Source organism: Salvelinus alpinus, chromosome 11, assembly GCF_045679555.1.
Source record: "Salvelinus alpinus chromosome 11, SLU_Salpinus.1, whole genome shotgun sequence".
In the NCBI taxonomy this organism is placed as follows: Eukaryota; Metazoa; Chordata; class Actinopteri; order Salmoniformes; family Salmonidae; genus Salvelinus; species Salvelinus alpinus.
In genome coordinates, this window is record NC_092096.1 from 708897 (window position 1) to 731905 (window position 23009).

The window sequence follows — 23009 nt, forward strand, 5'->3', positions numbered from 1 at the left end:
CCCAGTGGTATTAACTATGAGAAGACAGGGGGATCAGATATGGTATTAACTATGAGAAGACAGATGTCTGATGTCTCTCCAGACCCAGTGGTATTAACTATGAGAAGACAGGGGGACTATCTGCTGTGTCTCTCCAGACCCAGTGGTATTAACTATGAGAAGACAGATGTCTGATGTCTCTCCAGACCCAGTGGTTTTAACTATGAGAAGACAGGGGGACTATCTGCTGTGTCTCTCCATACCCAGTGGTATTAACTATGAGAAGACAGATGTCTGATGTCTCTCCAGACCCAGTGGTATTAACTATGAGAAGACAGATGTCTGATGTCTCTCCAGACCCAGTGGTTTTAACTATGAGAAGACAGATGTCTAATGTCTCTCCAGACCCAGTGGTATTAACTATGAGAAGACAGGGGGACTATCTGCTGTGTCTCTCCAGACCCAGTGGTATTAACTATGAGAAGACAGGGGAACTATCTGCTGTGTCTCTCCAGACCCAGTGGTATTAACTATGAGAAGACAGAGGGACTATCTGCTGTGTCTCTCCAGACCCAGTGGTATTAACTATGAGAAGACAGGGGGACTATCTGCTGTGTCTCTCCAGACCCAGTGGTATTAACTATGAGAAGACAGGGGGACTATCTGCTGTGTCTCTCCAGACCCAGTGGTATTAACTATGAGAAGACAGATGTCTAATGTCTCTCCAGACCCAGTGGTTTTAACTATGAGAAGACAGATGTCTGATGTCTCTCCAGACCCAGTGGTTTTAACTATGAGAAGACAGGGGGACTATCTGCTGTGTCTCTCCAGACCCAGTGGTATTAACTATGAGAAGACAGGGGGACTATCTGCTGTGTCTCTCCAGACCCAGTGGTATTAACTATGAGAAGACAGGGGGACTATCTGCTGTGTCTCTCCAGACCCAGTGATATTAACTATGAGAAGACAGGGTTGACTATCTGCTGTGTCTCTCCAGACCCAGTGGTATTAACTATGAGAAGACAGATGTCTGATGTCTCTCCAGACCCAGTGGTTTTAACTATGAGAAGACAGGGGGATCAGATATGGTATTAACTATGAGAAGACAGATGTCTGATGTCTCTCCAGACCCAGTGGTATTAACTATGAGAAGACAGGGGGATCAGATATGGTATTAACTATGAGAAGACAGATGTCTGATGTCTCTCCAGACCCAGTGGTTTTAACTATGAGAAGACAGATGTCTGATGTCTCTCCAGACCCAGTGGTTTTAACTATGAGAAGACAGGGGGATCAGATATGGTATTAACTATGAGAAGACAGATGTCTGATGTCTCTCCAGACCCAGTGGTTTTAACTATGAGAAGACAGGGGGATCAGATATGGTATTAACTATGAGAAGACAGATGTCTGATGTCTCTCCAGACCCAGTGGTATTAACTATGAGAAGACAGGGGGATCAGATATGGTATTAACTATGAGAAGACAGATGTCTGATGTCTCTCCAGACCCAGTGGTATTAACTATGAGAAGACAGATGTCTGATGTCTCTCCAGACCCAGTGGTTTTAACTATGAGAAGACAGATGTCTGATGTCTCTCCAGACCCAGTGGTATTAACTATGAGAAGACAGGGGGATCAGATATGGTATTAACTATGAGAAGACAGATGTCTGATGTCTCTCCAGACCCAGTGGTTTTAACTATGAGAAGACAGGGGGATCAGATATGGTATTAACTATGAGAAGACAGATGTCTGATGTCTCTCCAGACCCAGTGGTATTAACTATGAGAAGACAGGGGGATCAGATATGGTATTAACTATGAGAAGACAGATGTCTGATGTCTCTCCAGACTCAGTGGTATTTGAGTTGCTGTTTGTTCCACACGTTCCTCTCATCTCTTTTCTAATTGAGTCAGTTTGTATTGAAACTTACTCCAAAGTGTCCAAACACACAAGTTATATATCCCAGTGTGTAGGACACACAGCTGAAGCTGAGTACTGACTGTCACAACCATTAGTCTCACTGTTGTTGTTGTCCCTGAGAGACTTATCTTATTAAAAAGTCTGACACTATTTAAAGAACAATTCTTATCCTCCCCTCTTCTCTCCCCCTTCCTCTCCCCTGCTCTCCTCTCTCTCCCCTCCTATCCTCTCTCTCCCCTCCTCTCCCCTGCTCTCCTCTCTCTCCCCTCCTATCCTCTCTCTCCCCTCCTCTCCCCTGCTCTCCTCTCTCTCCCCTGCTTTCCTCTCTCTCTCCCCTCCTCTCCTCTCTCTCCCCTGCTCTCCTCTCTCTCTCCCCTCCTCTCCTCTCTCTCCCCTGCTCTCCTCTCTCTCCCCTCCTCTCCTCTCTCTCCCCTGCTCTCCTCTCTCTCTCCCCTCCTCTCTCTCCCCTCCTCTCCTCTCTCTCCCCTGCTCTCCTCTCTCTCCCCTGTTCTCCTCTCTCTCCCCTGCTCTCCTCTCTCTCTCCCCTCCTCTCCTCTCTCTCCCCTGCTCTCCTCTCTCTCCCCTCCTCTCCTCTCTCTCCCCTGCTCTCCTCTCTCTCTCCCCTCCTCTCTCTCCCCTCCTCTCCTCTCTCTCCCCTGCTCTCCTCTCTCTCCCCTGCTCTCCTCTCTCTCCCCTGCTCTCCTCTCTCTCTCCCCTCCTCTCTTCTCTCTCCCCTGCTCTCCTCTCTCCCCTGCTCTCCTCTCTCTCTCCCCTCCTCTCCTCTCTCTCCCCTGCTCTCCTCTCTCTCCCCTGCTCTCCTCTCTCTCTCCCATCCTCTCCTCTCTCTCCCCTGCTCTCCTCTCTCCCCCTCCTCTCTCTCCCCTCCTCTCCTCTCTTCTCTTCTCTCCCCTTTCCTCTCTCCTCTCCCCTCCTCTCCTCTCTCTCCCCTGCTCTCCTCTCTCTCCCCTCCTCTCCTCTCTCTCCCCTGCTCTCCTCTCTCTCTCCCCTCCTCTCTCTCCCCTCCTCTCCTCTCTCTCCCCTGCTCTCCTCTCTCTCCCCTGCTCTCCTCTCTCTCCCCTGCTCTCCTCTCTCTCTCCCCTCCTCTCTCTCCCCTGCTCTCCTCTCTCCCCTGCTCTCCTCTCTCTCCCCTGCTCTCCTCTCTCTCTCCCCTCCTCTCCTCTCTCTCCCCTGCTCTCCTCTCTCTCCCCTGCTCTCCTCTCTCTCTCCCATCCTCTCCTCTCTCTCCCCTGCTCTCCTCTCTCCCCCCTCCTCTCTCTCCCCTCCTCTCCTCTCTTCTCTTCTCTCCCCTTTCCTCTCTCCTCTCCCCTGCTCTCTTCTTCTCTCCTCTCTCCTCTCTCCTCTCCTCTCTTCTCTCTCTCTCCCCTCCTCTCCTCTCCTCTCCTCTCCTCTCCTCTCTTCTCCTCTCATCTCCTCTCTCCTCTCCCCTCCTCTCCTCTCCTCTCCCCTCTCTCTCTCCCCCTCCCCTCTCTCTCTCCCCCTCCTCTCCTCTCTTCCCCGTCTCCAGCTCCAGAAGACTCTGTCAGAGTTGGATGAAGATGATCCGTGTTATGAGTTCCGTCGGGAGCGTTTCACGGTTCACAGGACTCACCTCTATTTCCTTCACTACGAATATGAACCCAGTACGGACCACACAGATGTTACACTGGTGGCACAGCTCTCCATGGACAGGTAGGAAGACAGACCTTACACAGCTCTCCATGGACAGGTAGAAAGACAGACCTTACACAGCTCTCCAGGGACAGGTAGGAAGACAGACCTTACACACAGCTCTCCAGGGACAGGTAGGAAGACAGACCTTACACACAGCTCTCCAGGGACAGGTAGAAAGACAGACCTTACACACAGCTCTCCAGGGACAGGTAGGAAGACAGACCTTACACAGCTCTCCATGGACAGGTAGAAAGACAGACCTTACACAGCTCTCCAGGGACAGGTAGGAAGACAGACCTTACACACAGCTCTCCAGGGACAGGTAGGAAGACAGACCTTACACAGCTCTCCATGGACAGGTAGGAAGACAGACCTTACACAGCTCTCCATGGACAGGTAGGAAGACAGACCTTACACAGCTCTCCATGGACAGGTAGGAAGACAGACCTTACACAGCTCTCCATGGACAGGTAGGAAGACAGACCTTACACACAGCTCTCCAGGGACAGGTAGGAAGACAGACCTTACACACAGCTCTCCATGGACAAGTAGGAAGACAGACCTTACACACAGCTCTCCATGGACAGGTAGGAAGACAGACCTTACACACAGCTCTCCAGGGACAGGTAGGAAGACAGACCTTACACAGCTCTCCATGGACAGGTAGGAAGACAGACCTTACACAGCTCTCCATGGACAGGTAGGAAGACAGACCTTACACAGCTCTCCATGGACAGGTAGGAAGACAGACCTTACACACAGCTCTCCATGGACAGGTAGGAAGACAGACCTTACACAGCTCTCCATGGACAGGTAGGAAGACAGACCTTACACACAGCTCTCCAGGGACAGGTAGGAAGACAGACCTTACACAGCTCTCCATGGACAGGTAGGAAGACAGACCTTACACACAGCTCTCCATGGACAGGTAGGAAGACAGACCTTACACACAGCTCTCCATGGACAGGTAGGAAGACAGACCTTACACACAGCTCTCCATGGACAGGTAGGAAGACAGACCTTACACAGCTCTCCATGGACAGGTAGGAAGACAGACCTTACACACAGCTCTCCATGGACAGGTAGGAAGACAGACCTTACACACAGCTCTCCATGGACAGGTAGGAAGACAGACCTTACACAGCTCTCCATGGACAGGTAGGAAGACAGACCTTACACACAGCTCTCCATGGACAGGTAGGAAGACAGACCTTACACACAGCTCTCCATGGACAGGTAGGAAGACAGACCTTACACAGCTCTCCATGGACAGGTAGGAAGACAGACCTTACACAGCTCTCCATGGACAGGTAGGAAGACAGACCTTACACAGCTCTCCATGGACAGGTAGGAAGACAGACCTTACACACAGCTCTCCATGGACAGGTAGGAAGACAGACCTTACACAGCTCTCCATGGACAGGTAGGAAGACAGACCTTACACACAGCTCTCCAGGGACAGGTAGGAAGACAGACCTTACACAGCTCTCCATGGACAGGTAGGAAGACAGACCTTACACACAGCTCTCCATGGACAGGTAGGAAGACAGACCTTACACACAGCTCTCCATGGACAGGTAGGAAGACAGACCTTACACACAGCTCTCCATGGACAGGTAGGAAGACAGACCTTACACAGCTCTCCATGGACAGGTAGGAAGACAGACCTTACACACAGCTCTCCATGGACAGGTAGGAAGACAGACCTTACACACAGCTCTCCATGGACAGGTAGGAAGACAGACCTTACACAGCTCTCCATGGACAGGTAGGAAGACAGACCTTACACACAGCTCTCCATGGACAGGTAGGAAGACAGACCTTACACACAGCTCTCCATGGACAGGTAGGAAGACAGACCTTACACACAGCTCTCCATGGACAGGTAGGAAGACAGACCTTACACACAGCTCTCCATGGACAGGTAGGAAGACAGACCTTACACACAGCTCTCCATGGACAGGTAGGAAGACAGACCTTACACACAGCTCTCCATGGACAGGTAGGAAGACAGACCTTACACACAGCTCTCCATGGACAGGTAGGAAGACAGACCTTACACAGCTCTCCATGGACAGGTAGGAAGACAGACCTTACACAGCTCTCCATGGACAGGTAGGAAGACAGACCTTACACAGCTCTCCATGGACAGGTAGGAAGACAGACCTTACACACAGGTCTCCATGGACAGGTAGGAAGACAGACCTTACACAGCTCTCCAGGGACAGGTAGGAAGACAGACCTTACACAGCTCTCCATGGACAGGTAGGAAGACAGACCTTACACACAGCTCTCCATGGACAGGTAGGAAGACAGACCTTACACACAGGTCTCCATGGACAGGTAGGAAGACAGACCTTACACACAGCTCTCCATGGACAGGTAGGAAGACAGACCTTACACACAGCTCTCCATGGACAGGTAGGAAGACAGACCTTACACACAGCTCTCCATGGACAGGTAGGAAGACAGACCTTACACACAGCTCTCCATGGACAGGTAAGAAGACAGACCTTACACAGCTCTCCATGGACAGGTAGGAAGACAGACCTTACACACAGCTCTCCAGGGACAGGTAGGAAGACAGACCTTACACAGCTCTCCATGGACAGGTAGGAAGACAGACCTTACACACAGCTCTCCAGGGACAGGTAGGAAGACAGACCTTACACACAGCTCTCCAGGGACAGGTAGGAAGACAGACCTTACACAGCTCTCCATGGACAGGTAGGAAGACAGACCTTACACACAGCTCTCCAGGGACAGGTAGGAAGACAGACCTTACACACAGCTCTCCAGGGACAGGTAGGAAGACAGACCTTACACAGCTCTCCAGGGACAGGTAGGAAGACAGACCTTACACAGCTCTCCAGGGACAGGTAGGAAGACAGACCTTACACACAGCTCTCCAGGGACAGGTAGGAAGACAGACCTTACACACAGCTCTCCAGGGACAGGTAGGAAGACAGACCTTACACAGCTCTCCATGGACAGGTAGGAAGACAGACCTTACACACAGCTCTCCAGGGACAGGTAGGAAGACAGACCTTACACACAGCTCTCCAGGGACAGGTAGGAAGACAGACCTTACACAGCTCTCCAGGGACAGGTAGGAAGACAGACCTTACACAGCTCTACAGGGACAGGTAGGAAGACAGACCTTACACACAGCTCTCCAGGGACAGGTAGGAAGACAGACCTTACACACAGCTCTCCAGGGACAGGTAGGAAGACAGACCTTACACAGCTCTCCATGGACAGGTAGGAAGACAGACCTTACACAGCTCTCCATGGACAGGTAGGAAGACAGACCTTATACACATCTCCCCATGGACAGGTAGGAAGACAGACCTTACACACAGCTCTCCAGGGACAGGTAGGAAGACAGACCTTACACACAGCTCTCCATGGACAGGTAGGAAGACAGACCTTATACACAGCTCTCCATGGACAGGTAGGAAGACAGACCTTACACACATCTCTGCATGGACAGGTAGGAAGACAGACCTTACACACAGCTCTCCATGGACAGGTAGGAAGACAGACCTTACACACAGCTCTCCATGGACAGGTAGGACGACTGACCTTACACACAGCTCTCCATGGACAGGTAGGAAGACAGACCTTACACAGCTCTCCATGGACAGGTAGGAAGACAGACCTTACACACAGCTCTCCAGGGACAGGTAGGAAGACAGACCTTACACACAGCTCTCCAGGGACAGGTAGGAAGACAGACCTTACACACAGCTCTCCATGGACAGGTAGGAAGACAGACCTTACACACAGCTCTCCAGGGACAGGTAGGAAGACAGACCTTACACACAGCTCTCCATGGACAGGTAGGAAGACAGACCTTACACACAGCTCTCCATGGACAGGTAGGAAGACAGAACTTACACACAGCTCTCCATGGACAGGTAGGAAGACAGACCTTACACACAGCTCTCCATGGACAGGTAGGAAGACAGACCTTACACAGCTCTCCATGGACAGGTAGAAAGACAGACCTTACACAGCTCTCCAGGGACAGGTAGGAAGACAGACCTTACACACAGCTCTCCAGGGACAGGTAGGAAGACAGACCTTACACACAGCTCTCCAGGGACAGGTAGGAAGACAGACCTTACACAGCTCTCCATGGACAGGTAGGAAGACAGACCTTACACAGCTCTCCATGGACAGGTAGGAAGACAGACCTTATACACATCTCCCCATGGACAGGTAGGAAGACAGACCTTACACACAGCTCTCCAGGGACAGGTAGGAAGACAGACCTTACACACAGCTCTCCATGGACAGGTAGGAAGATAGACCTTATACACATCTCTCCATGGACAGGTAGGAAGACAGACCTTACACACATCTCTGCATGGACAGGTAGGAAGACAGACCTTACACACAGCTCTCCATGGACAGGTAGGAAGACAGACCTTACACACAGCTCTCCATGGACAGGTAGGAAGACTGACCTTACACACAGCTCTCCAGGGACAGGTAGGAAGACAGACCTTACACACAGCTCTCCATGGACAGGTAGGAAGACAGACCTTACACACAGCTCTCCATGGACAGGTAGGAAGACAGAACTTACACACAGCTCTCCATGGACAGGTAGGAAGACAGACCTTACACACAGCTCTCCATGGACAGGTAGGAAGACAGACCTTACACAGCTCTCCATGGACAGGTAGAAAGACAGACCTTACACAGCTCTCCAGGGACAGGTAGGAAGACAGACCTTACACACAGCTCTCCAGGGACAGGTAGGAAGACAGACCTTACACACAGCTCTCCAGGGACAGGTAGGAAGACAGACCTTACACAGCTCTCCATGGACAGGTAGGAAGACAGACCTTACACAGCTCTCCATGGACAGGTAGGAAGACAGACCTTATACACATCTCTCCATGGACAGGTAGGAAGACAGAACTTACACACAGCTCTCCATGGACAGGTAGGAAGACAGACCTTACACACAGCTCTCCATGGACAGGTAGGAAGACAGACCTTACACAGCTCTCCATGGACAGGTAGAAAGACAGACCTTACACAGCTCTCCAGGGACAGGTAGGAAGACAGACCTTACACACAGCTCTCCAGGGACAGGTAGGAAGACAGACCTTACACACAGCTCTCCAGGGACAGGTAGGAAGACAGACCTTACACAGCTCTCCATGGACAGGTAGGAAGACAGACCTTACACAGCTCTCCATGGACAGGTAGGAAGACAGACCTTATACACATCTCTCCATGGACAGGTAGGAAGACAGACCTTACACACAGCTCTCCAGGGACAGGTAGGAAGACAGACCTTACACACAGCTCTCCATGGACAGGTAGGAAGATAGACCTTATACACATCTCTCCATGGACAGGTAGGAAGACAGACCTTACACACAGCTCTCCATGGACAGGTAGGAAGACAGACCTTACACACAGCTCTCCAGGGACAGGTACAGTCAGTCATATGTCTGTACCTCTGGGTACAGTAGGGGACAGAAGACAACAGTAGGACAAGTCTACTCTGTATTGTTTTGTATTAAACATGACTCCGGACCCTTACGACAAGGGACAAGTCCCCAGCTGGTTTTAAGAGAGAGAGAGAGCGATGTTTGTTCAGACAGTAATGCTGTAAACAAACAGAGTTATTCCTGAGTGATCCTGAGTCAAATACTAGGCTGTTGTTTGACACTGTTACAGCTGTAACCTCTGACCCTCACGGAAGGACAAGACTCTACAGCCGTCAAACTAATCTGACAGCACACGGCTCAGTCTGTAGCAGCTACACCTCCAGCATTTTAATCTGTAGCTGTGTGTGTGTGTGTGTGTGTGTGTGTGTGTGTGTGTGTGTGTGTGTGTGTGTGTGTGTGTGTGTGTGTGTGTGTGTGTGTGTGTGTGTGTGTGTGTGTGTGTGTGTGTGTGTGTGTGTGTGTGTGTGTGTGTGTGTGTGTGTGTATCTTTATCATGAAGACTTCATGAGGATACTTCATTACTGATGTTTACAACAACAGCAGTGACATCATACTCTGATAGAGACTGATTTAACAACAGCAGTGACATCATACTCTGATAGACTGATTTAACAACAGCAGTGACATCATACTCTGATAAAGACTGATTTAACAACAGCAGTGACATCATACTCTGATAGAGACTGATTTAACAACAGCAGTGACATCATACTCTGATAAAGACTGATTTAACAACAGCAGTGACATCATACTCTGATAGACTGATTTAACAACAGCAGTGACATCATACTCTGATAAAGACTGATTTAACAACAGCAGTGACATCATACTCTGATAGAGACTAATTTAACAACAGCAGTGACATCATACTCTGATAAAGACTGATTTAACAACAGCAGTGACATCATACTCTGATAGAGACTGATTTAACAACAGCAGTGACATCATACTCTGATAAAGACTGATTTAACCACAGCAGTGACATCATACTCTGTTAGAGACTGATTTAACAACAGCAGTGACATCATACTCTGTTAGAGACTGATTTAACCACAGCAGTGACATCATACTCTGTTAGAGACTGATTTAACAACAGTAGTGACATCATACTCTGTTAGAGACTGATTTAACAACAGCAGTGACATCATACTCTGATATAGACTGATTTAACAACATCAGTGACATCATACTCTGGTAGACTGATTTAACAACAGCTGTGACATCATACTCTGATAAAGACTGATTTAACAACAGCAGTGACATCATACTCTGATAGAGACTGATTTAACAACAGCAGTGACATCATACTCTGATAAAGACTGATTTAACAACAGCAGTGACATCATACTCTGATAGAGACTGATTTAACAACAGCAGTGACATCATACTCTGATAAAGACTGATTTAACCACAGCAGTGACATCATACTCTGTTAGAGACTGATTTAACAACAGCAGTGACATCATACTCTGTTAGAGACTGATTTAACCACAGCAGTGACATCATACTCTGTTAGAGACTGATTTAACAACAGTAGTGACATCATACTCTGTTAGAGACTGATTTAACAACAGCAGTGACATCATACTCTGATATAGACTGATTTAACAACATCAGTGACATCATACTCTGGTAGACTGATTTAACAACAGCAGTGACATCATACTCTGATAAAGACTGATTTAACAACAGCAGTGACATCATACTCTGATAGAGACTGATTTAACAACAGCAGTGACATCATACTCTGATAAAGACTGATTTAACAACAGCAGTGACATCATACTCTGATAGACTGATTTAACAACAGCAGTGACATCATACTCTGATAAAGACTGATTAAACAACAGCAGTGACATCATACTCTGATAGACTGATTTAACAACAGCAGTGACATCATACTCTGATAAAGACTGATTTAACAACAGCAGTGACATCATACTCTGATAGAGACTGATTTAACAACAGCAGTGACATCATACTCTGATAAAGACTGATTTAACAACAGCAGTGACATCATACTCTGATAAAGACTGATTTAACCACAGCAGTGACATCATACTCTGATAAAGACTGATTTAACAACAGCAGTGACATCATAATCTGATAGACTGATTTAACAACAGCAGTGACATCCTATTCTGATAAAGACTGATTTAACAACAGCAGTGACATCATACTCTGATAGACTGATTTAACAACAGCAGTGACATCATATTCTGATAGACTGATTTAACAACAGTATTGTTGTTACTGTTGCCAGGCAGATTTAATAAAGATCATTACATTATAGAGGATGTTAACCCCCCTACTGTTGCCAGGCAGATTTAATAAAGATCATTACATTATAGAGGATGTTAACCCCTCTACTGTTGCCAGGCAGATTTAATAAAGATCATTACATTATAGAGGATGTTAACCCCTCTACTGTTGCCAGGCAGATTTAATAAAGATCATTACATTATAGAGGATGTTAACCCCCCTACTGTTGCCAGGCAGATTTAATAAAGATCATTACATTATAGAGGATGTTAACCCCTCTACTGTTGCCAGGCAGATTTAATAAAGATCATTACATTATAGAGGATGTTAACCCCTCTACTGTTGCTAGGCAGATTTAATAAAGATCATTACATTATAGAGGATGTTAACCCCTCTACTGTTGCTAGGCAGATTTAATAAAGATCATTATATTATAGAGGATGTTAACCCCTCTACTGTTGCTAGGCAGATTTAGTTAGTTAATAAAGATCATTACATTATAGAGGATGTTAACCCCTCTACTGTTGCCAGGCAGATTTAATAAAGAGCATTACATTATAGAGGATGTTAACCCCACTACTGTTGCCAGGCAGATTTAATAAAGATCATTACATTATAGAGGATGTTAACCCCCCTACTGTTGCTAGGCAGATTTAGTTAGTTAATAAAGATCATTACATTATAGAGGATGTTAACCCCTCTACTGTTGCCAGGCAGATTTAATAAAGAGCATTACATTATAGAGGATGTTAACCCCTCTACTGTTGCCAGGCAGATTTAGTTAGTTAATAAAGATCATTACATTATAGAGGATGTTAACCCCTCTACTGTTGCCAGGCAGATTTAATAAAGAGCATTACATTATAGAGGATGTTAACCCCTCTACTGTTGCCAGGCAGATTTAGTTAGTTAATAAAGATCATTACATTATAGAGGATGTTAACCCCCCCTACTGTTGCCAGGCAGATTTAATAAAGATCATTACATTATATAGGATGTTAACCCCTCTACTGTTGCTAGGCAGATTTAATAAAGATCATTACATTATAGAGGATGTTAACCCCTCTACTGTTGCTAGGCAGATTTAATAAAGATCATTACATTATAGAGGATGTTAACCCCCCTACTGTTGCCAGGCAGATTTAATAAAGATCATTACATTATAGAGGATGTTAACCCCCCTCCTGTTGCCAGGCAGATTTAGTAAAGATCATTACATTATAGAGGATGTTAACCCCCCTCCTGTTGCCAGGCAGATTTAGTAAAGATCATTACATTATAGAGGATGTTAACCCCCCTACTGTTGCCAGGCAGATTTAGTAAAGATCATTACATTATAGAGGATGTTAACCCCCCTCCTGTTGCCAGGCAGATTTAGTAAAGATCATTACAGTTCTCTCAGGCAGGAACAGAAGCAGAAACCCAGAGTTTTACCACAGATCTCTTCACTCGTCCATTTCTCTGCTAATTCATCTGTCTAGTTTTCCTCTGCAGTCCTCTCATTACTGAGCACTGAGTGTGAAGTCACTAGAAACAAATGGCACCCTATTCCTACAGTATGGGCCCCGGTCTAAAGGAGTGCACTACAGTATATAGGGAATATGGTGCCATTTGGGACACACAGTCTAAGTTTACAATGAAATTAATACAGAGTGAATATCCAATTTCTGGAGAATGGAAGGAACGGACAGCACCAAGGGTATTTAGTTTAGTATTGTCAGCTGTTCTAACCTGTCCTGGACACACACTCTCTCTCTCTCTGTCTCTCTCTCTCTCTCTCTCTCTCTCTCTCTCTCTCTCTCTCTGTCTCTCTCTCTCTCTCTCTCTCTCTCTCTCTCCCTCTCTCTCTCTCTCTCTCTCTCTCTCTCTCTCCTCCCTCACTATCTCTCTCTCCTCCCTCACTATCTCTCTCTCCCCCCTCACTATCTCTCTCTCCTCCCTCACTATCTCTCTCTCCTCCCTCACTATCTCTCTCTGTCCCCCCTCACTATCTCTCTCTCCTCCCTCACTATCTCTCTCTCTCCCCCCTCACTATCTCTCTCTCTCTCTCTCTCTCTCTCTCTCTCTCTCTCCCCTTTCTAGTTTGAGTGACTGAAGGTTATTATAGCAGCATGTTTGAGTTGGACCACATCGCAGAGTAAATTAAATTAAGTCAGGCAAGGGGATCGGGACTTTATCCCCAAGCTGGGAAACATTGGAAAAGGTTTCAGAACACTTTAAAGACCGTTTAATGTGTTCTTCTGTTTTCTCTGTGTGTCTGGGCCTTTAGAAGTCACAAGAGGCATGGGAGTCTTTACCCTGTAGCCCTGTCAGTTAGCTCTGTGAGCTGAAGACCACATGGCATGGGAGTCTTTACCCTGTAGCCCTGTCAGTTAGCTCTGTGAGCTGAAGACCTCATGGCATGGGAGTCTTTACCCTGTAGCCCTGTCAGTTAGCTCTGTGAGCTGAAGACCACATGGCGTGGGAGTCTTTACCCTGTAGCCCTGTCAGTTAGCTCTGTGAGCTGAAGACCACATGGCATGGGGAGTCTTTACCCTGTAGCCCTGTCAGTTAGCTCTGTGAGCTGAAGACCACATGGCGTGGGGAGTCTTTACCCTGTAGCCCTGTCAGTTAGCTCTGTGAGCTGAAGACCACATGGCATGGGAGTCTTTACCCTGTAGCCCTGTCAGTTAGCTCTGTGAGCTGAAGACCACATGGCGTGGGAGTCTTTACCCTGTAGCCCTGTCAGTTAGCTCTGTGAGCTGAAGACCACATGGCGTGGGGGGTCTTTACCCTGTAGCCCTGTCAGTTAGCTCTGTGAGTTGAAGACCACATGGCGTGGGAGTCTTTACCCTGTAGCCCTGTCAGTTAGCTCTGTGAGTTGAAGACCACATGGCGTGGGGAGTCTTTACCCTGTAGCCCTGTCAGTTAGCTCTGTGAGCTGAAGACCACATGGCGTGGGGGGTCTTTACCCTGTAGCCCTGTCAGTTAGCTCTGTGAGCTGAAGACCACATGGCATGGGGAGTCTTTACCGTTTAGCCCTGTCAGTTAGCTCTGTGAGCTGAAGACCACATGGCATGGGGAGTCTTTACCGTTTAGCCCTGTCAGTTAGCTCTGTGAGCTGAAGACCACATGTCATCCTGCTGATAGGGAAATATATGAATATTAGCCTCCAGTCATCCATTCTATTGACTTTGAACACAGGGAACACTGAGGTCCATATGGACCCATTCTAGAACACAGGGAACACTGAGGTCCATATGGACCCATTCTAGAACACAGGGAACACTGAGGTCCATATGGACCCATTCTAGAACACAGGGAACACTGAGGTCCATTTGGACTCATTCTAGAACACAGGGAACACTGAGGTCCATTTGGACTCATTCTAGAACACAGGGAACACTGAGGCCCATATGGACTCATTCTAGAACACAGGGAACACTGAGGCCCATTTGGACCCATTCTAGAACACAGGGAACACTGAGGTCCATTTGGACTCATTCTAGAACACAGGGAACACTGAGGTCCATTTGGACTCATTCTAGAACACAGGGAACACTGAGGCCCATATGGACTCATTCTAGAACACAGGGAACACTGAGGCCCATTTGGACCCATTCTAGAACACAGGGAACACTGAGGTCCATATGAACCCATTCTAGAACACAGGGAACACTGAGGTCCATAAAGACCCATTCTAGAACACAGGGAACACTGAGGCCCATTTGGACCCATTTTAGAACACAGGGAACACTGAGGCCCATATTGACCCATTCTAGAACACAGGGAACACTGAGGCCCATATGGACCCATTCTAGAACACAGGGAACACTGAGGCCCATATGGACCCATTCTAGAACACAGGGAACACTGAGGCCCATATGGACCCATTCTAGAACACAGGGAACACTGAGGTCCATAAAGACCCATTCTAGAACACAGGGAACACTGAGGCCCATTTGGACCCATTTTAGAACACAGGGGACACTGAGGCCCATATAAACCCATTCTAGAACACAGGGAACAACGAGGCCCATTTGGACCCATTCTAGAATACAGGGAACACTGAGGCCCATTTGGACTCATTCTAGAACACAGGGAACACTGAGGCTCATATAGACCAATTCTAGAACACAGGGACCACTGAGGTCCATATGGACTCATTCTAGAACACAGGGAACACTGAGGCCCATATGGACTCATTCTAGAACACTGAGGCCCATATGGACTCATTCTAGAACACAGGGAACACTGAGGCCCATTTGGACCCATTCTAGAACACAGGGAACACTGAGGTCCATATGAACCCATTCTAGAACACAGGGAACACTGAGGTCCATATAGACCCATTCTAGAACACAGGGAACACTGAGTCCCATTTGGACCCATTTTAGAACACAGGGGACACTGAGGTCCATATAGACCCATTCTAGAACACAGGGAACACTGAGGTCCATATAGACCCATTCTAGAACACAGGGAACACTGAGGCCCATATTGACCCATTCTAGAACACAGGGAACACTGAGGCCCATATACACCCATTCTAGAACACAGGGAACACTGAGGTTCATATAGAACCATTCTAGAACACAGGGACCACTGAGGTCCATATGGACTCATTCTAGAACACAGGGACCACTGAGGTCCATATGGACTCATTCTAGAACACAGGGAACACTGAGGCCCATATGGACTCATTCTAGAACACAGGGAACACTGAGGCCCATATGGACCCATTCTAGTTGCAAGCTGTTGTGTTCCACAGCCCAGTCCCAGAGAACACAGGAGAGAGGGTTAGGTTAATGACATCATTAACACACACAACACACACACACACACACACACACACACACACACACACACACGTTAATACAGTAGTCTCTCACGGCCTCCACATCTCTTTCAGAACACCCCTTCTTCCCATTCTAATGAGTCGTGAGGTTGTTCAGGGTTTCTGTAATGTCGGTGGACAGGTAGAAACCACAGCGGAGGGTTCATTGATTTAACATTGGTAAATGTCAGCTTCACCTCTGCCTATTGGCACCTCATCTGTAAAACCTGGCCAATAACAGTGGATCAGTGTGAAGGGGATTGGATGATTGGACGATATGGCGGTTGGATGAACACAGATTGAGATTACAGCTACAGAGATCAAGATTCATCCATTTCCTCATCTATATGTTGAATACCTGACATGAAATAGCTCTGTACTGAATAATTCAATACTATAGGCCTGATATATTATATTGATTTATCTCTCTCTCTCTCCTCTCTCTCTCCTCTCTTTCTATCTTCTCTCAATTCAATTCAAGGGGCTTTATTGGCATGGGAAACATGTGTTGACATTGCCAAAGCAAGTGAGGTAGATAATATACAAAAGTGAAATAAACAATAAAAATTAACAGTAAACATTACACATACAGAAGTTCCAAAAGAATAAAGACATTTCAAATGTCATATTATGTATATATACAGTGTTGTAATGGTGTGCAAATAAAGTACAAAAGGGAAAATAAATCAACATAAATATGGGTTGTATTTACAATGGTGTTTGTTCTTCACTGGTTGACCTTTTCTTGTGGCAACAGGTCACAAATCTTGCTGCTGTGATGTCACACTGTGGAATTTCACCCAGTAGATATGAGAGTTTATCAAAATTGGATTTGTTTTTGAATTCTTTGTGGATCTGTGTAATCTGAGGGAAATATGTGTCTCTAATATGGTCATACATTGGGCAGGAGGTTAAGAAGTGCAGCTCAGTTTCCACCTCATTTTGTGGGCAGTGTGCACATAGCCTGTCTTCTCTTGAGAGCCATGTCTGCCTACGGCGGCCTTTCTCAATAGCAAGGCTGTGCTCACTGAGTCTGTACATAGTCAAAGCTTTCCTTAAGTTTGGGTCAGTCACAGTGGTCAGGTATTCTATTCTCCGTTTAGGGCCAAATAGCATTCTAGTTTGCTCAGTTTTTTTGTTAATTCTTTCCAATGTGTTAAGTAATAATCTTTTAGTTTCCTCTACCTCCTCTTCTCAGCCAGGAAGGAACCGGAGCACCAAGGTTATTTAGTTTAGTATTGTCAGCTGTTCTAACCTGGACACTCTCTCTCTCTGTCTCTCTCTCCTCTTCCTCTCCTCTTCCTCCTCCTCTAACGGTAGTGTCTCTCTCTCCTCTCCAGACTCCAGATGTTGGAGGCTATCTGTAAACACTGGGAAGGTCCTATCAGCCTGGCCCTGTATCTCTCTGATGCTGAGGCTCAACAGTTCCTGCGCTACACCCAGGGGTCAGAGGTCCTGATGTCCAGGGGGAACGTGGGCTACCACATCGTCTACAAGGAGGGCCAGTTCTATCCGGTCAACCTGCTCAGAAATGTAGCCATGCGACAGGTCAACACGCCCTACATGTTCCTGTCAGATATCGACTTCCTGCCCATGTACGGCCTCTACGAGTACCTCAGGTGAGGGAGACCGTCACAGCCGTAGAGATACTGTAATGTATAATGTCCTCTACAAGTACCTCAGGTGAGGGAGACAGTCACAGCTGTAGAGATACTGTAACGTATAATGTCCTCTACGAGTACCTCAGGTGAGGGAGACCGTCACAGCCGTAGAGATACTGTAATGTATAATGTCCTCTACAAGTACCTCAGGTGAGGGAGACCGTCACAGCCGTAGAGATACTGTAACGTATAATGTCCTCTACGAGTACCTCAGGTGAGGGAATACGTCACAGCCGTAGAGGATACTGTAATGTATAATGTCCTCTACGAGTACCTCAGGTGAGGGAGACCGTCACAGCCGTAGAGGATACTGTAATGTATTATGTCCTCTACGAGTACCTCAGGTGAGGGAGACCGTCACAGCCGTAGAGATACTGTAATGTATAATGTCCTCTACGAGTACCTCAGGTGAGGGAGACCGTCACAGCCGTAGAGGATACTGTAATGTATTATGTCCTCTACGAGTATCTCAGGTGAGGGAGAACGTCACAGCCGTAGAGATACTGTAATGTATAATGTCCTCTACGAGTACCTCAGGTGAGGGAGACCGTCACAGCCGTAGAGATACTGTAATGTATAATGTCCTCTACGAGTACCTCAGGTGAGGGAGACCATCACAGCCGTAGAGATACTGTAATGTATACTGTCCTCTACGAGTACCTCAGGTGAGGGTGACAGTCACAGCCGTAGAGGATACTGTAATGTATAATGTCCTCTACGAGTATCTCAGGTGAGGGAGACCATCACAGCTGTAGAGATACTGTAATGTATAATGTCCTCTACGAGTATCTCAGGTGAGGGAGACCGTCACAGCCGTAGAGATACTGTAACGTATAATGTCCTCTACGAGTACCTCAGGTGAGGGAGACCGTCACAGCCGTAGAGATACTGTAATGTATAATGTCCTCTACGAGTACCTCAGGTGAGGGAGACCGTCACAGCCGTAGAGGATACTGTAATGTATAATGTCCTCTACGAGTACCTCAGGTGAGGGAGACCGTCACAGCCGTAGAGGATACTGTAATGTATAATGTCCTCTACGAGTACCTCAGGTGAGGGAGACTGTCACAGCCGTAGAGGATACTGTACCGTATAATATGTTCTTCTAATTCTGGGGTCACATTGCTGTGGAAACTTCTAGATCTCAGATGTGTATGTGTGGAGAGAGTGACTTTCTAACCCTTGGGACTGTTTGGCTGTTTGATAAAGGTTATTTAGTTTCCCTTTTTCTTTTCAGAGCTACAGTATTGTATTTGGCTGTGTTGCCTGTCTGTCTGTTTACCTGTCTGTCTATTTATCTGTCTGTCTGTTTATCTGTCTGCCTGTTTATCTGTCTGCCTGTTTATCTGTCTGTCTGTTTACCTGTCTGTCTGTTTACCTGTCTGTCTGTTTATCTGTCTGTCTGTTTATCTGTCTGTCTGTTTACCTGTCTGTCTGTCTGTTTATCTGTCTGTCTGTCTGTTTACCTGTCTATCTATCTGTCCGTCTGTTTATCTGTCTGTCTGTTAGAGATACTGTAATGTATAATGTCCTCTACGAGTACCTCAGGTGAGGGAGACCGTCACAGCCGTAGAGATACTGTAATGTATAATGTCCTCTACGAGTATCTCAGGTGAGGGAGACCGTCACAGCCGTAGAGATACTGTAATGTATAATGTCCTCTACGAGTACCTCAGGTGAGGGAGACCCTCACAGCTGTAGAGATACTGTAATGTATAATGTCCTCTACGAGTATCTCAGGTGAGGGAGACCATCACAGCTGTAGAGATACTGTAATGTATAATGTCCTCTACGAGTACCTCAGGTGAGGGAGACCGTCACAGCCGTAGAGATACTGTAATGTATAATGTCCTCTACGAGTACCTCAGGTGAGGGAGACCGTCACAGCCGTAGAGATACTGTAATGTATAATGTCCTCTACGAGTACCTCAGGTGAGGGAGACCGTCACAGCCGTAGAGATACTGTAATGTATAATGTCCTCTACGAGTACCTCAGGTGAGGGAGACCGTCACAGCCGTAGAGGATACTGTAATGTATAATGTCCTCTACGAGTATCTCAGGTGAGGGAGACCGTCACAGCCGTAGAGATACTGTAATGTATAATGTCCTCTACGAGTACCTCAGGTGAGGGAGACCCTCACAGCTGTAGAGATACTGTAATGTATAATGTCCTCTACGAGTACCTCAGGTGAGGGAGACCATCACAGCTGTAGAGATACTGTAATGTATAATGTCCTCTACGAGTACCTCAGGTGAGGGAGACCGTCACAGCCGTAGAGATACTGTAATGTATAATGTCCTCTACGAGTACCTCAGGTGAGGGAGACCGTCACAGCCGTAGAGGATACTGTAATGTATAATGTCCTCTACGAGTACCTCAGGTGAGGGGACCGTCACAGCCGTAGAGGATACTGTAATGTATAATGTCCTCTACGAGTACCTCAGGTGAGGGGACCGTCACAGCCGTAGAGGATACTGTAATGTATAATGTCCTCTACGAGTACCTCAGGTGAGGGGACCGTCACAGCCGTAGAGGATACTGTAATGTATAATGTCCTCTACGAGTACCTCAGGTGAGGGGACCGTCACAGCCGTAGAGGATACTGTAATGTATAATGTCCTCTACGAGTACCTCAGGTGAGGGGACCGTCACAGCCGTAGAGGATACTGTAATGTATAATGTCCTCTACGAGTACCTCAGGTGAGGGAGACTGTCACAGCCGTAGAGATACTGTAATGTATAATGTCCTCTACGAGTATCTCAGGTGAGGGAGACCATCACAGCTGTAGAGATACTGTAATGTATAATGTCCTCTACGAGTACCTCAGGTGAGGGAGACTGTCACAGCCGTAGAGATACTGTAATGTATAATGTCCTCTACGAGTACCTCAGGTGAGGGAGACCGTCACAGCCGTAGAGGATACTGTAATGTATAATGTCCTCTACGAGTACCTCAGGTGAGGGAGACCGTCACAGCCGTAGAGGATACTGTAATGTATAATGTCCTCTACGAGTACCTCAGGTGAGGGAGACCGTCACAGCCGTAGAGGATACTGTAATGTATAATGTCCTCTACGAGTACCTCAGGTGAGGGAGACCGTCACAGCCGTAGAGGATACTGTAATGTATAATGTCCTCTACGAGTACCTCAGGTGAGGGAGACCGTCACAGCCGTAGAGGATACTGTAATGTATAATGTCCTCTACGAGTACCTCAGGTGAGGGAGACCCTCACAGCTGTAGAGATACTGTAATGTATAATGTCCTCTACGAGTACCTCAGGTGAGGGAGACTGTCACGGCCGTAGAGATACTGTAATGTATAATATGTTCTTCTAATTCTGGGGTCACATTGCTGTGGAAACTTCTAGATCTCAGATGTGTATGTGTGGAGAGAGTGACTTTCTAACCCTTGGGACTGTTTGGCTGTTTGATAAAGGTTATTTAGTTTCCCTTTTTCTTTTCAGAGCTACAGTATTGTATTTGGCTGTGTTGCCTGTCTGTCTGTTTACCTGTCTGTCTATTTATCTGTCTGTCTGTTTATCTGTCTGCCTGTTTATCTGTCTGCCTGTTTATCTGTCTGTCTGTTTACCTGTCTGTCTGTTTACCTGTCTGTCTGTTTATCTGTCTGTCTGTTTATCTGTCTGTCTGTTTATCTGTCTGTCTGTTTATCTGTCTGTCTGTTTATCTGTCTGTCTGTTTATCTGTCTGTCTGTCTGTCTGTTTATCTGTCTGTCTGTTTATCTGTCTGCCTGTTTATCTGTCTGTCTGTCTGTTTATCTGTCTGCCTGTTTATCTGTCTGTCTGTCTGTCTATCTGTCTGTCTGTCTGTATATCTGTCTGTCTGTTTATCTGCCTGTCTGTGTATCTGTCTGTCTGTCTGTCTGTATCTGTCTGTCTGTTTATCTGCCTGTCTGTCTGTTTATCTGTCTGCCTGTTTATCTGTCTGTTTATCTGTCTGTCTGTTTATCTGCCTGTCTGTCTGTCATGTTGTAATGTTAGAATGACTCCATCTCTGTCCCCTGTAACAAGTCAGTAGTTCAGCAGGACATGGCTAACAATAAGAAAGCTCTGTGACGTTCTAATAACGTCTCTGTAACGTAATAATAACGTCTCTGCAACAACATCTGTGCTCTGTAGGAAGTCTGTAGTGCAGCTGGACATGGCTAACAATAAGAAAGCTCTGTAACGTCCGTGTAACGTCTCTGTAACGTCCCTGTAACGTCTCTGTAACGTCTCTGTAACGTCTCTGTAACGTCTCTGTAACGTCTCGGTAACGTCCCTGTAGGAAGTCTGTGGTACAGCTGGACATGGCTAACAACAAGACAGCTCTGTAACGTCCCTGTAACGTCCCTGTAACGTCCCTGTAACGTCTCTGTAACGTCTCTGTAACGTCTCTGTAACGTCTCTGTAACGTCTCGGTAACGTCCCTGTAGGAAGTCTGTGGTACAGCTGGACATGGCTAACAACAAGAAAGCTCTGTAACGTCCCTGTAACGTCCCTGTAACGTCTCTGTAACGTCCCTGTAACGTCCCTGTAACGTCTCTGTAACGTCCCTATAGGAAGTCTGTGGTACAGCTGGACATGGCTAACAACAAGAAAGCTCTGTAACGTCCCTGTAACGTCCCTGTAACGTCTCTGTAACGTCCCTGTAACGTCCCTGTAACGTCCCTGTAACGTCTCTGTAACGTCCCTATAGGAAGTCTGTGGTACAGCTGGACATGGCTAACAACAAGAAAGCGTTGGTGGTGCCGGCCTTCGAGACGCTCCGTTACCGTCTGTCTTACCCCAAGTCCAAGGCTGAGCTGTTGTCCCAACTGGACATGGGGACTCTCTTCACCTTCAGGTAAAAACACATTCAGTCCAAGGCTGAGCTGTTGTCCCAACTGGACATGGGGACTCTCTTCACCTTCAGGTAAAAACACATTCAGTCCAAGGCTGAGCTGTTGTCCCAACTGGACATGGGGACTCTCTTCACCTTCAGGTAAAAACACATTCAGTCCAAGGCTGAGCTGTTGTCCCAACTGGACATGGGGACTCTCTTCACCTTCAGGTAAAAACACATTCAGTCCAAGGCTGAGCTGTTGTCCCAACTGGACATGGGGACTCTCTTCACCTTCAGGTAAAAACACATTCAGTCCAAGGCTGAGCTGTTGTCCCAACTGGACATGGGGACTCTCTTCACCTTCAGGTAAAAACACATTCAGTCCAAGGCTGAGC

General features: G+C 47.1%; 1 protein-coding gene across 2 annotated transcripts in view; it reads left to right on the forward strand.

Annotated features, from left to right (window-relative positions):
* LOC139533448 (xylosyl- and glucuronyltransferase LARGE1) overlaps positions 1-23009 on the forward strand; it is a gene marked incomplete at its 5' end in the record, with an annotated part of 45351 nt that overhangs the window by 14888 nt on the left and 7454 nt on the right. For both annotated transcript variants that reach the window (XR_011666752.1, XM_071331476.1), the window contains 3 exon segments: positions 3431-3594; positions 17469-17747; positions 22489-22635. Coding sequence is in view for 1 of the 2 variants with exons in the window: in XM_071331476.1 (XP_071187577.1) it covers positions 3431-3594; positions 17469-17747; positions 22489-22635 (590 nt within the window).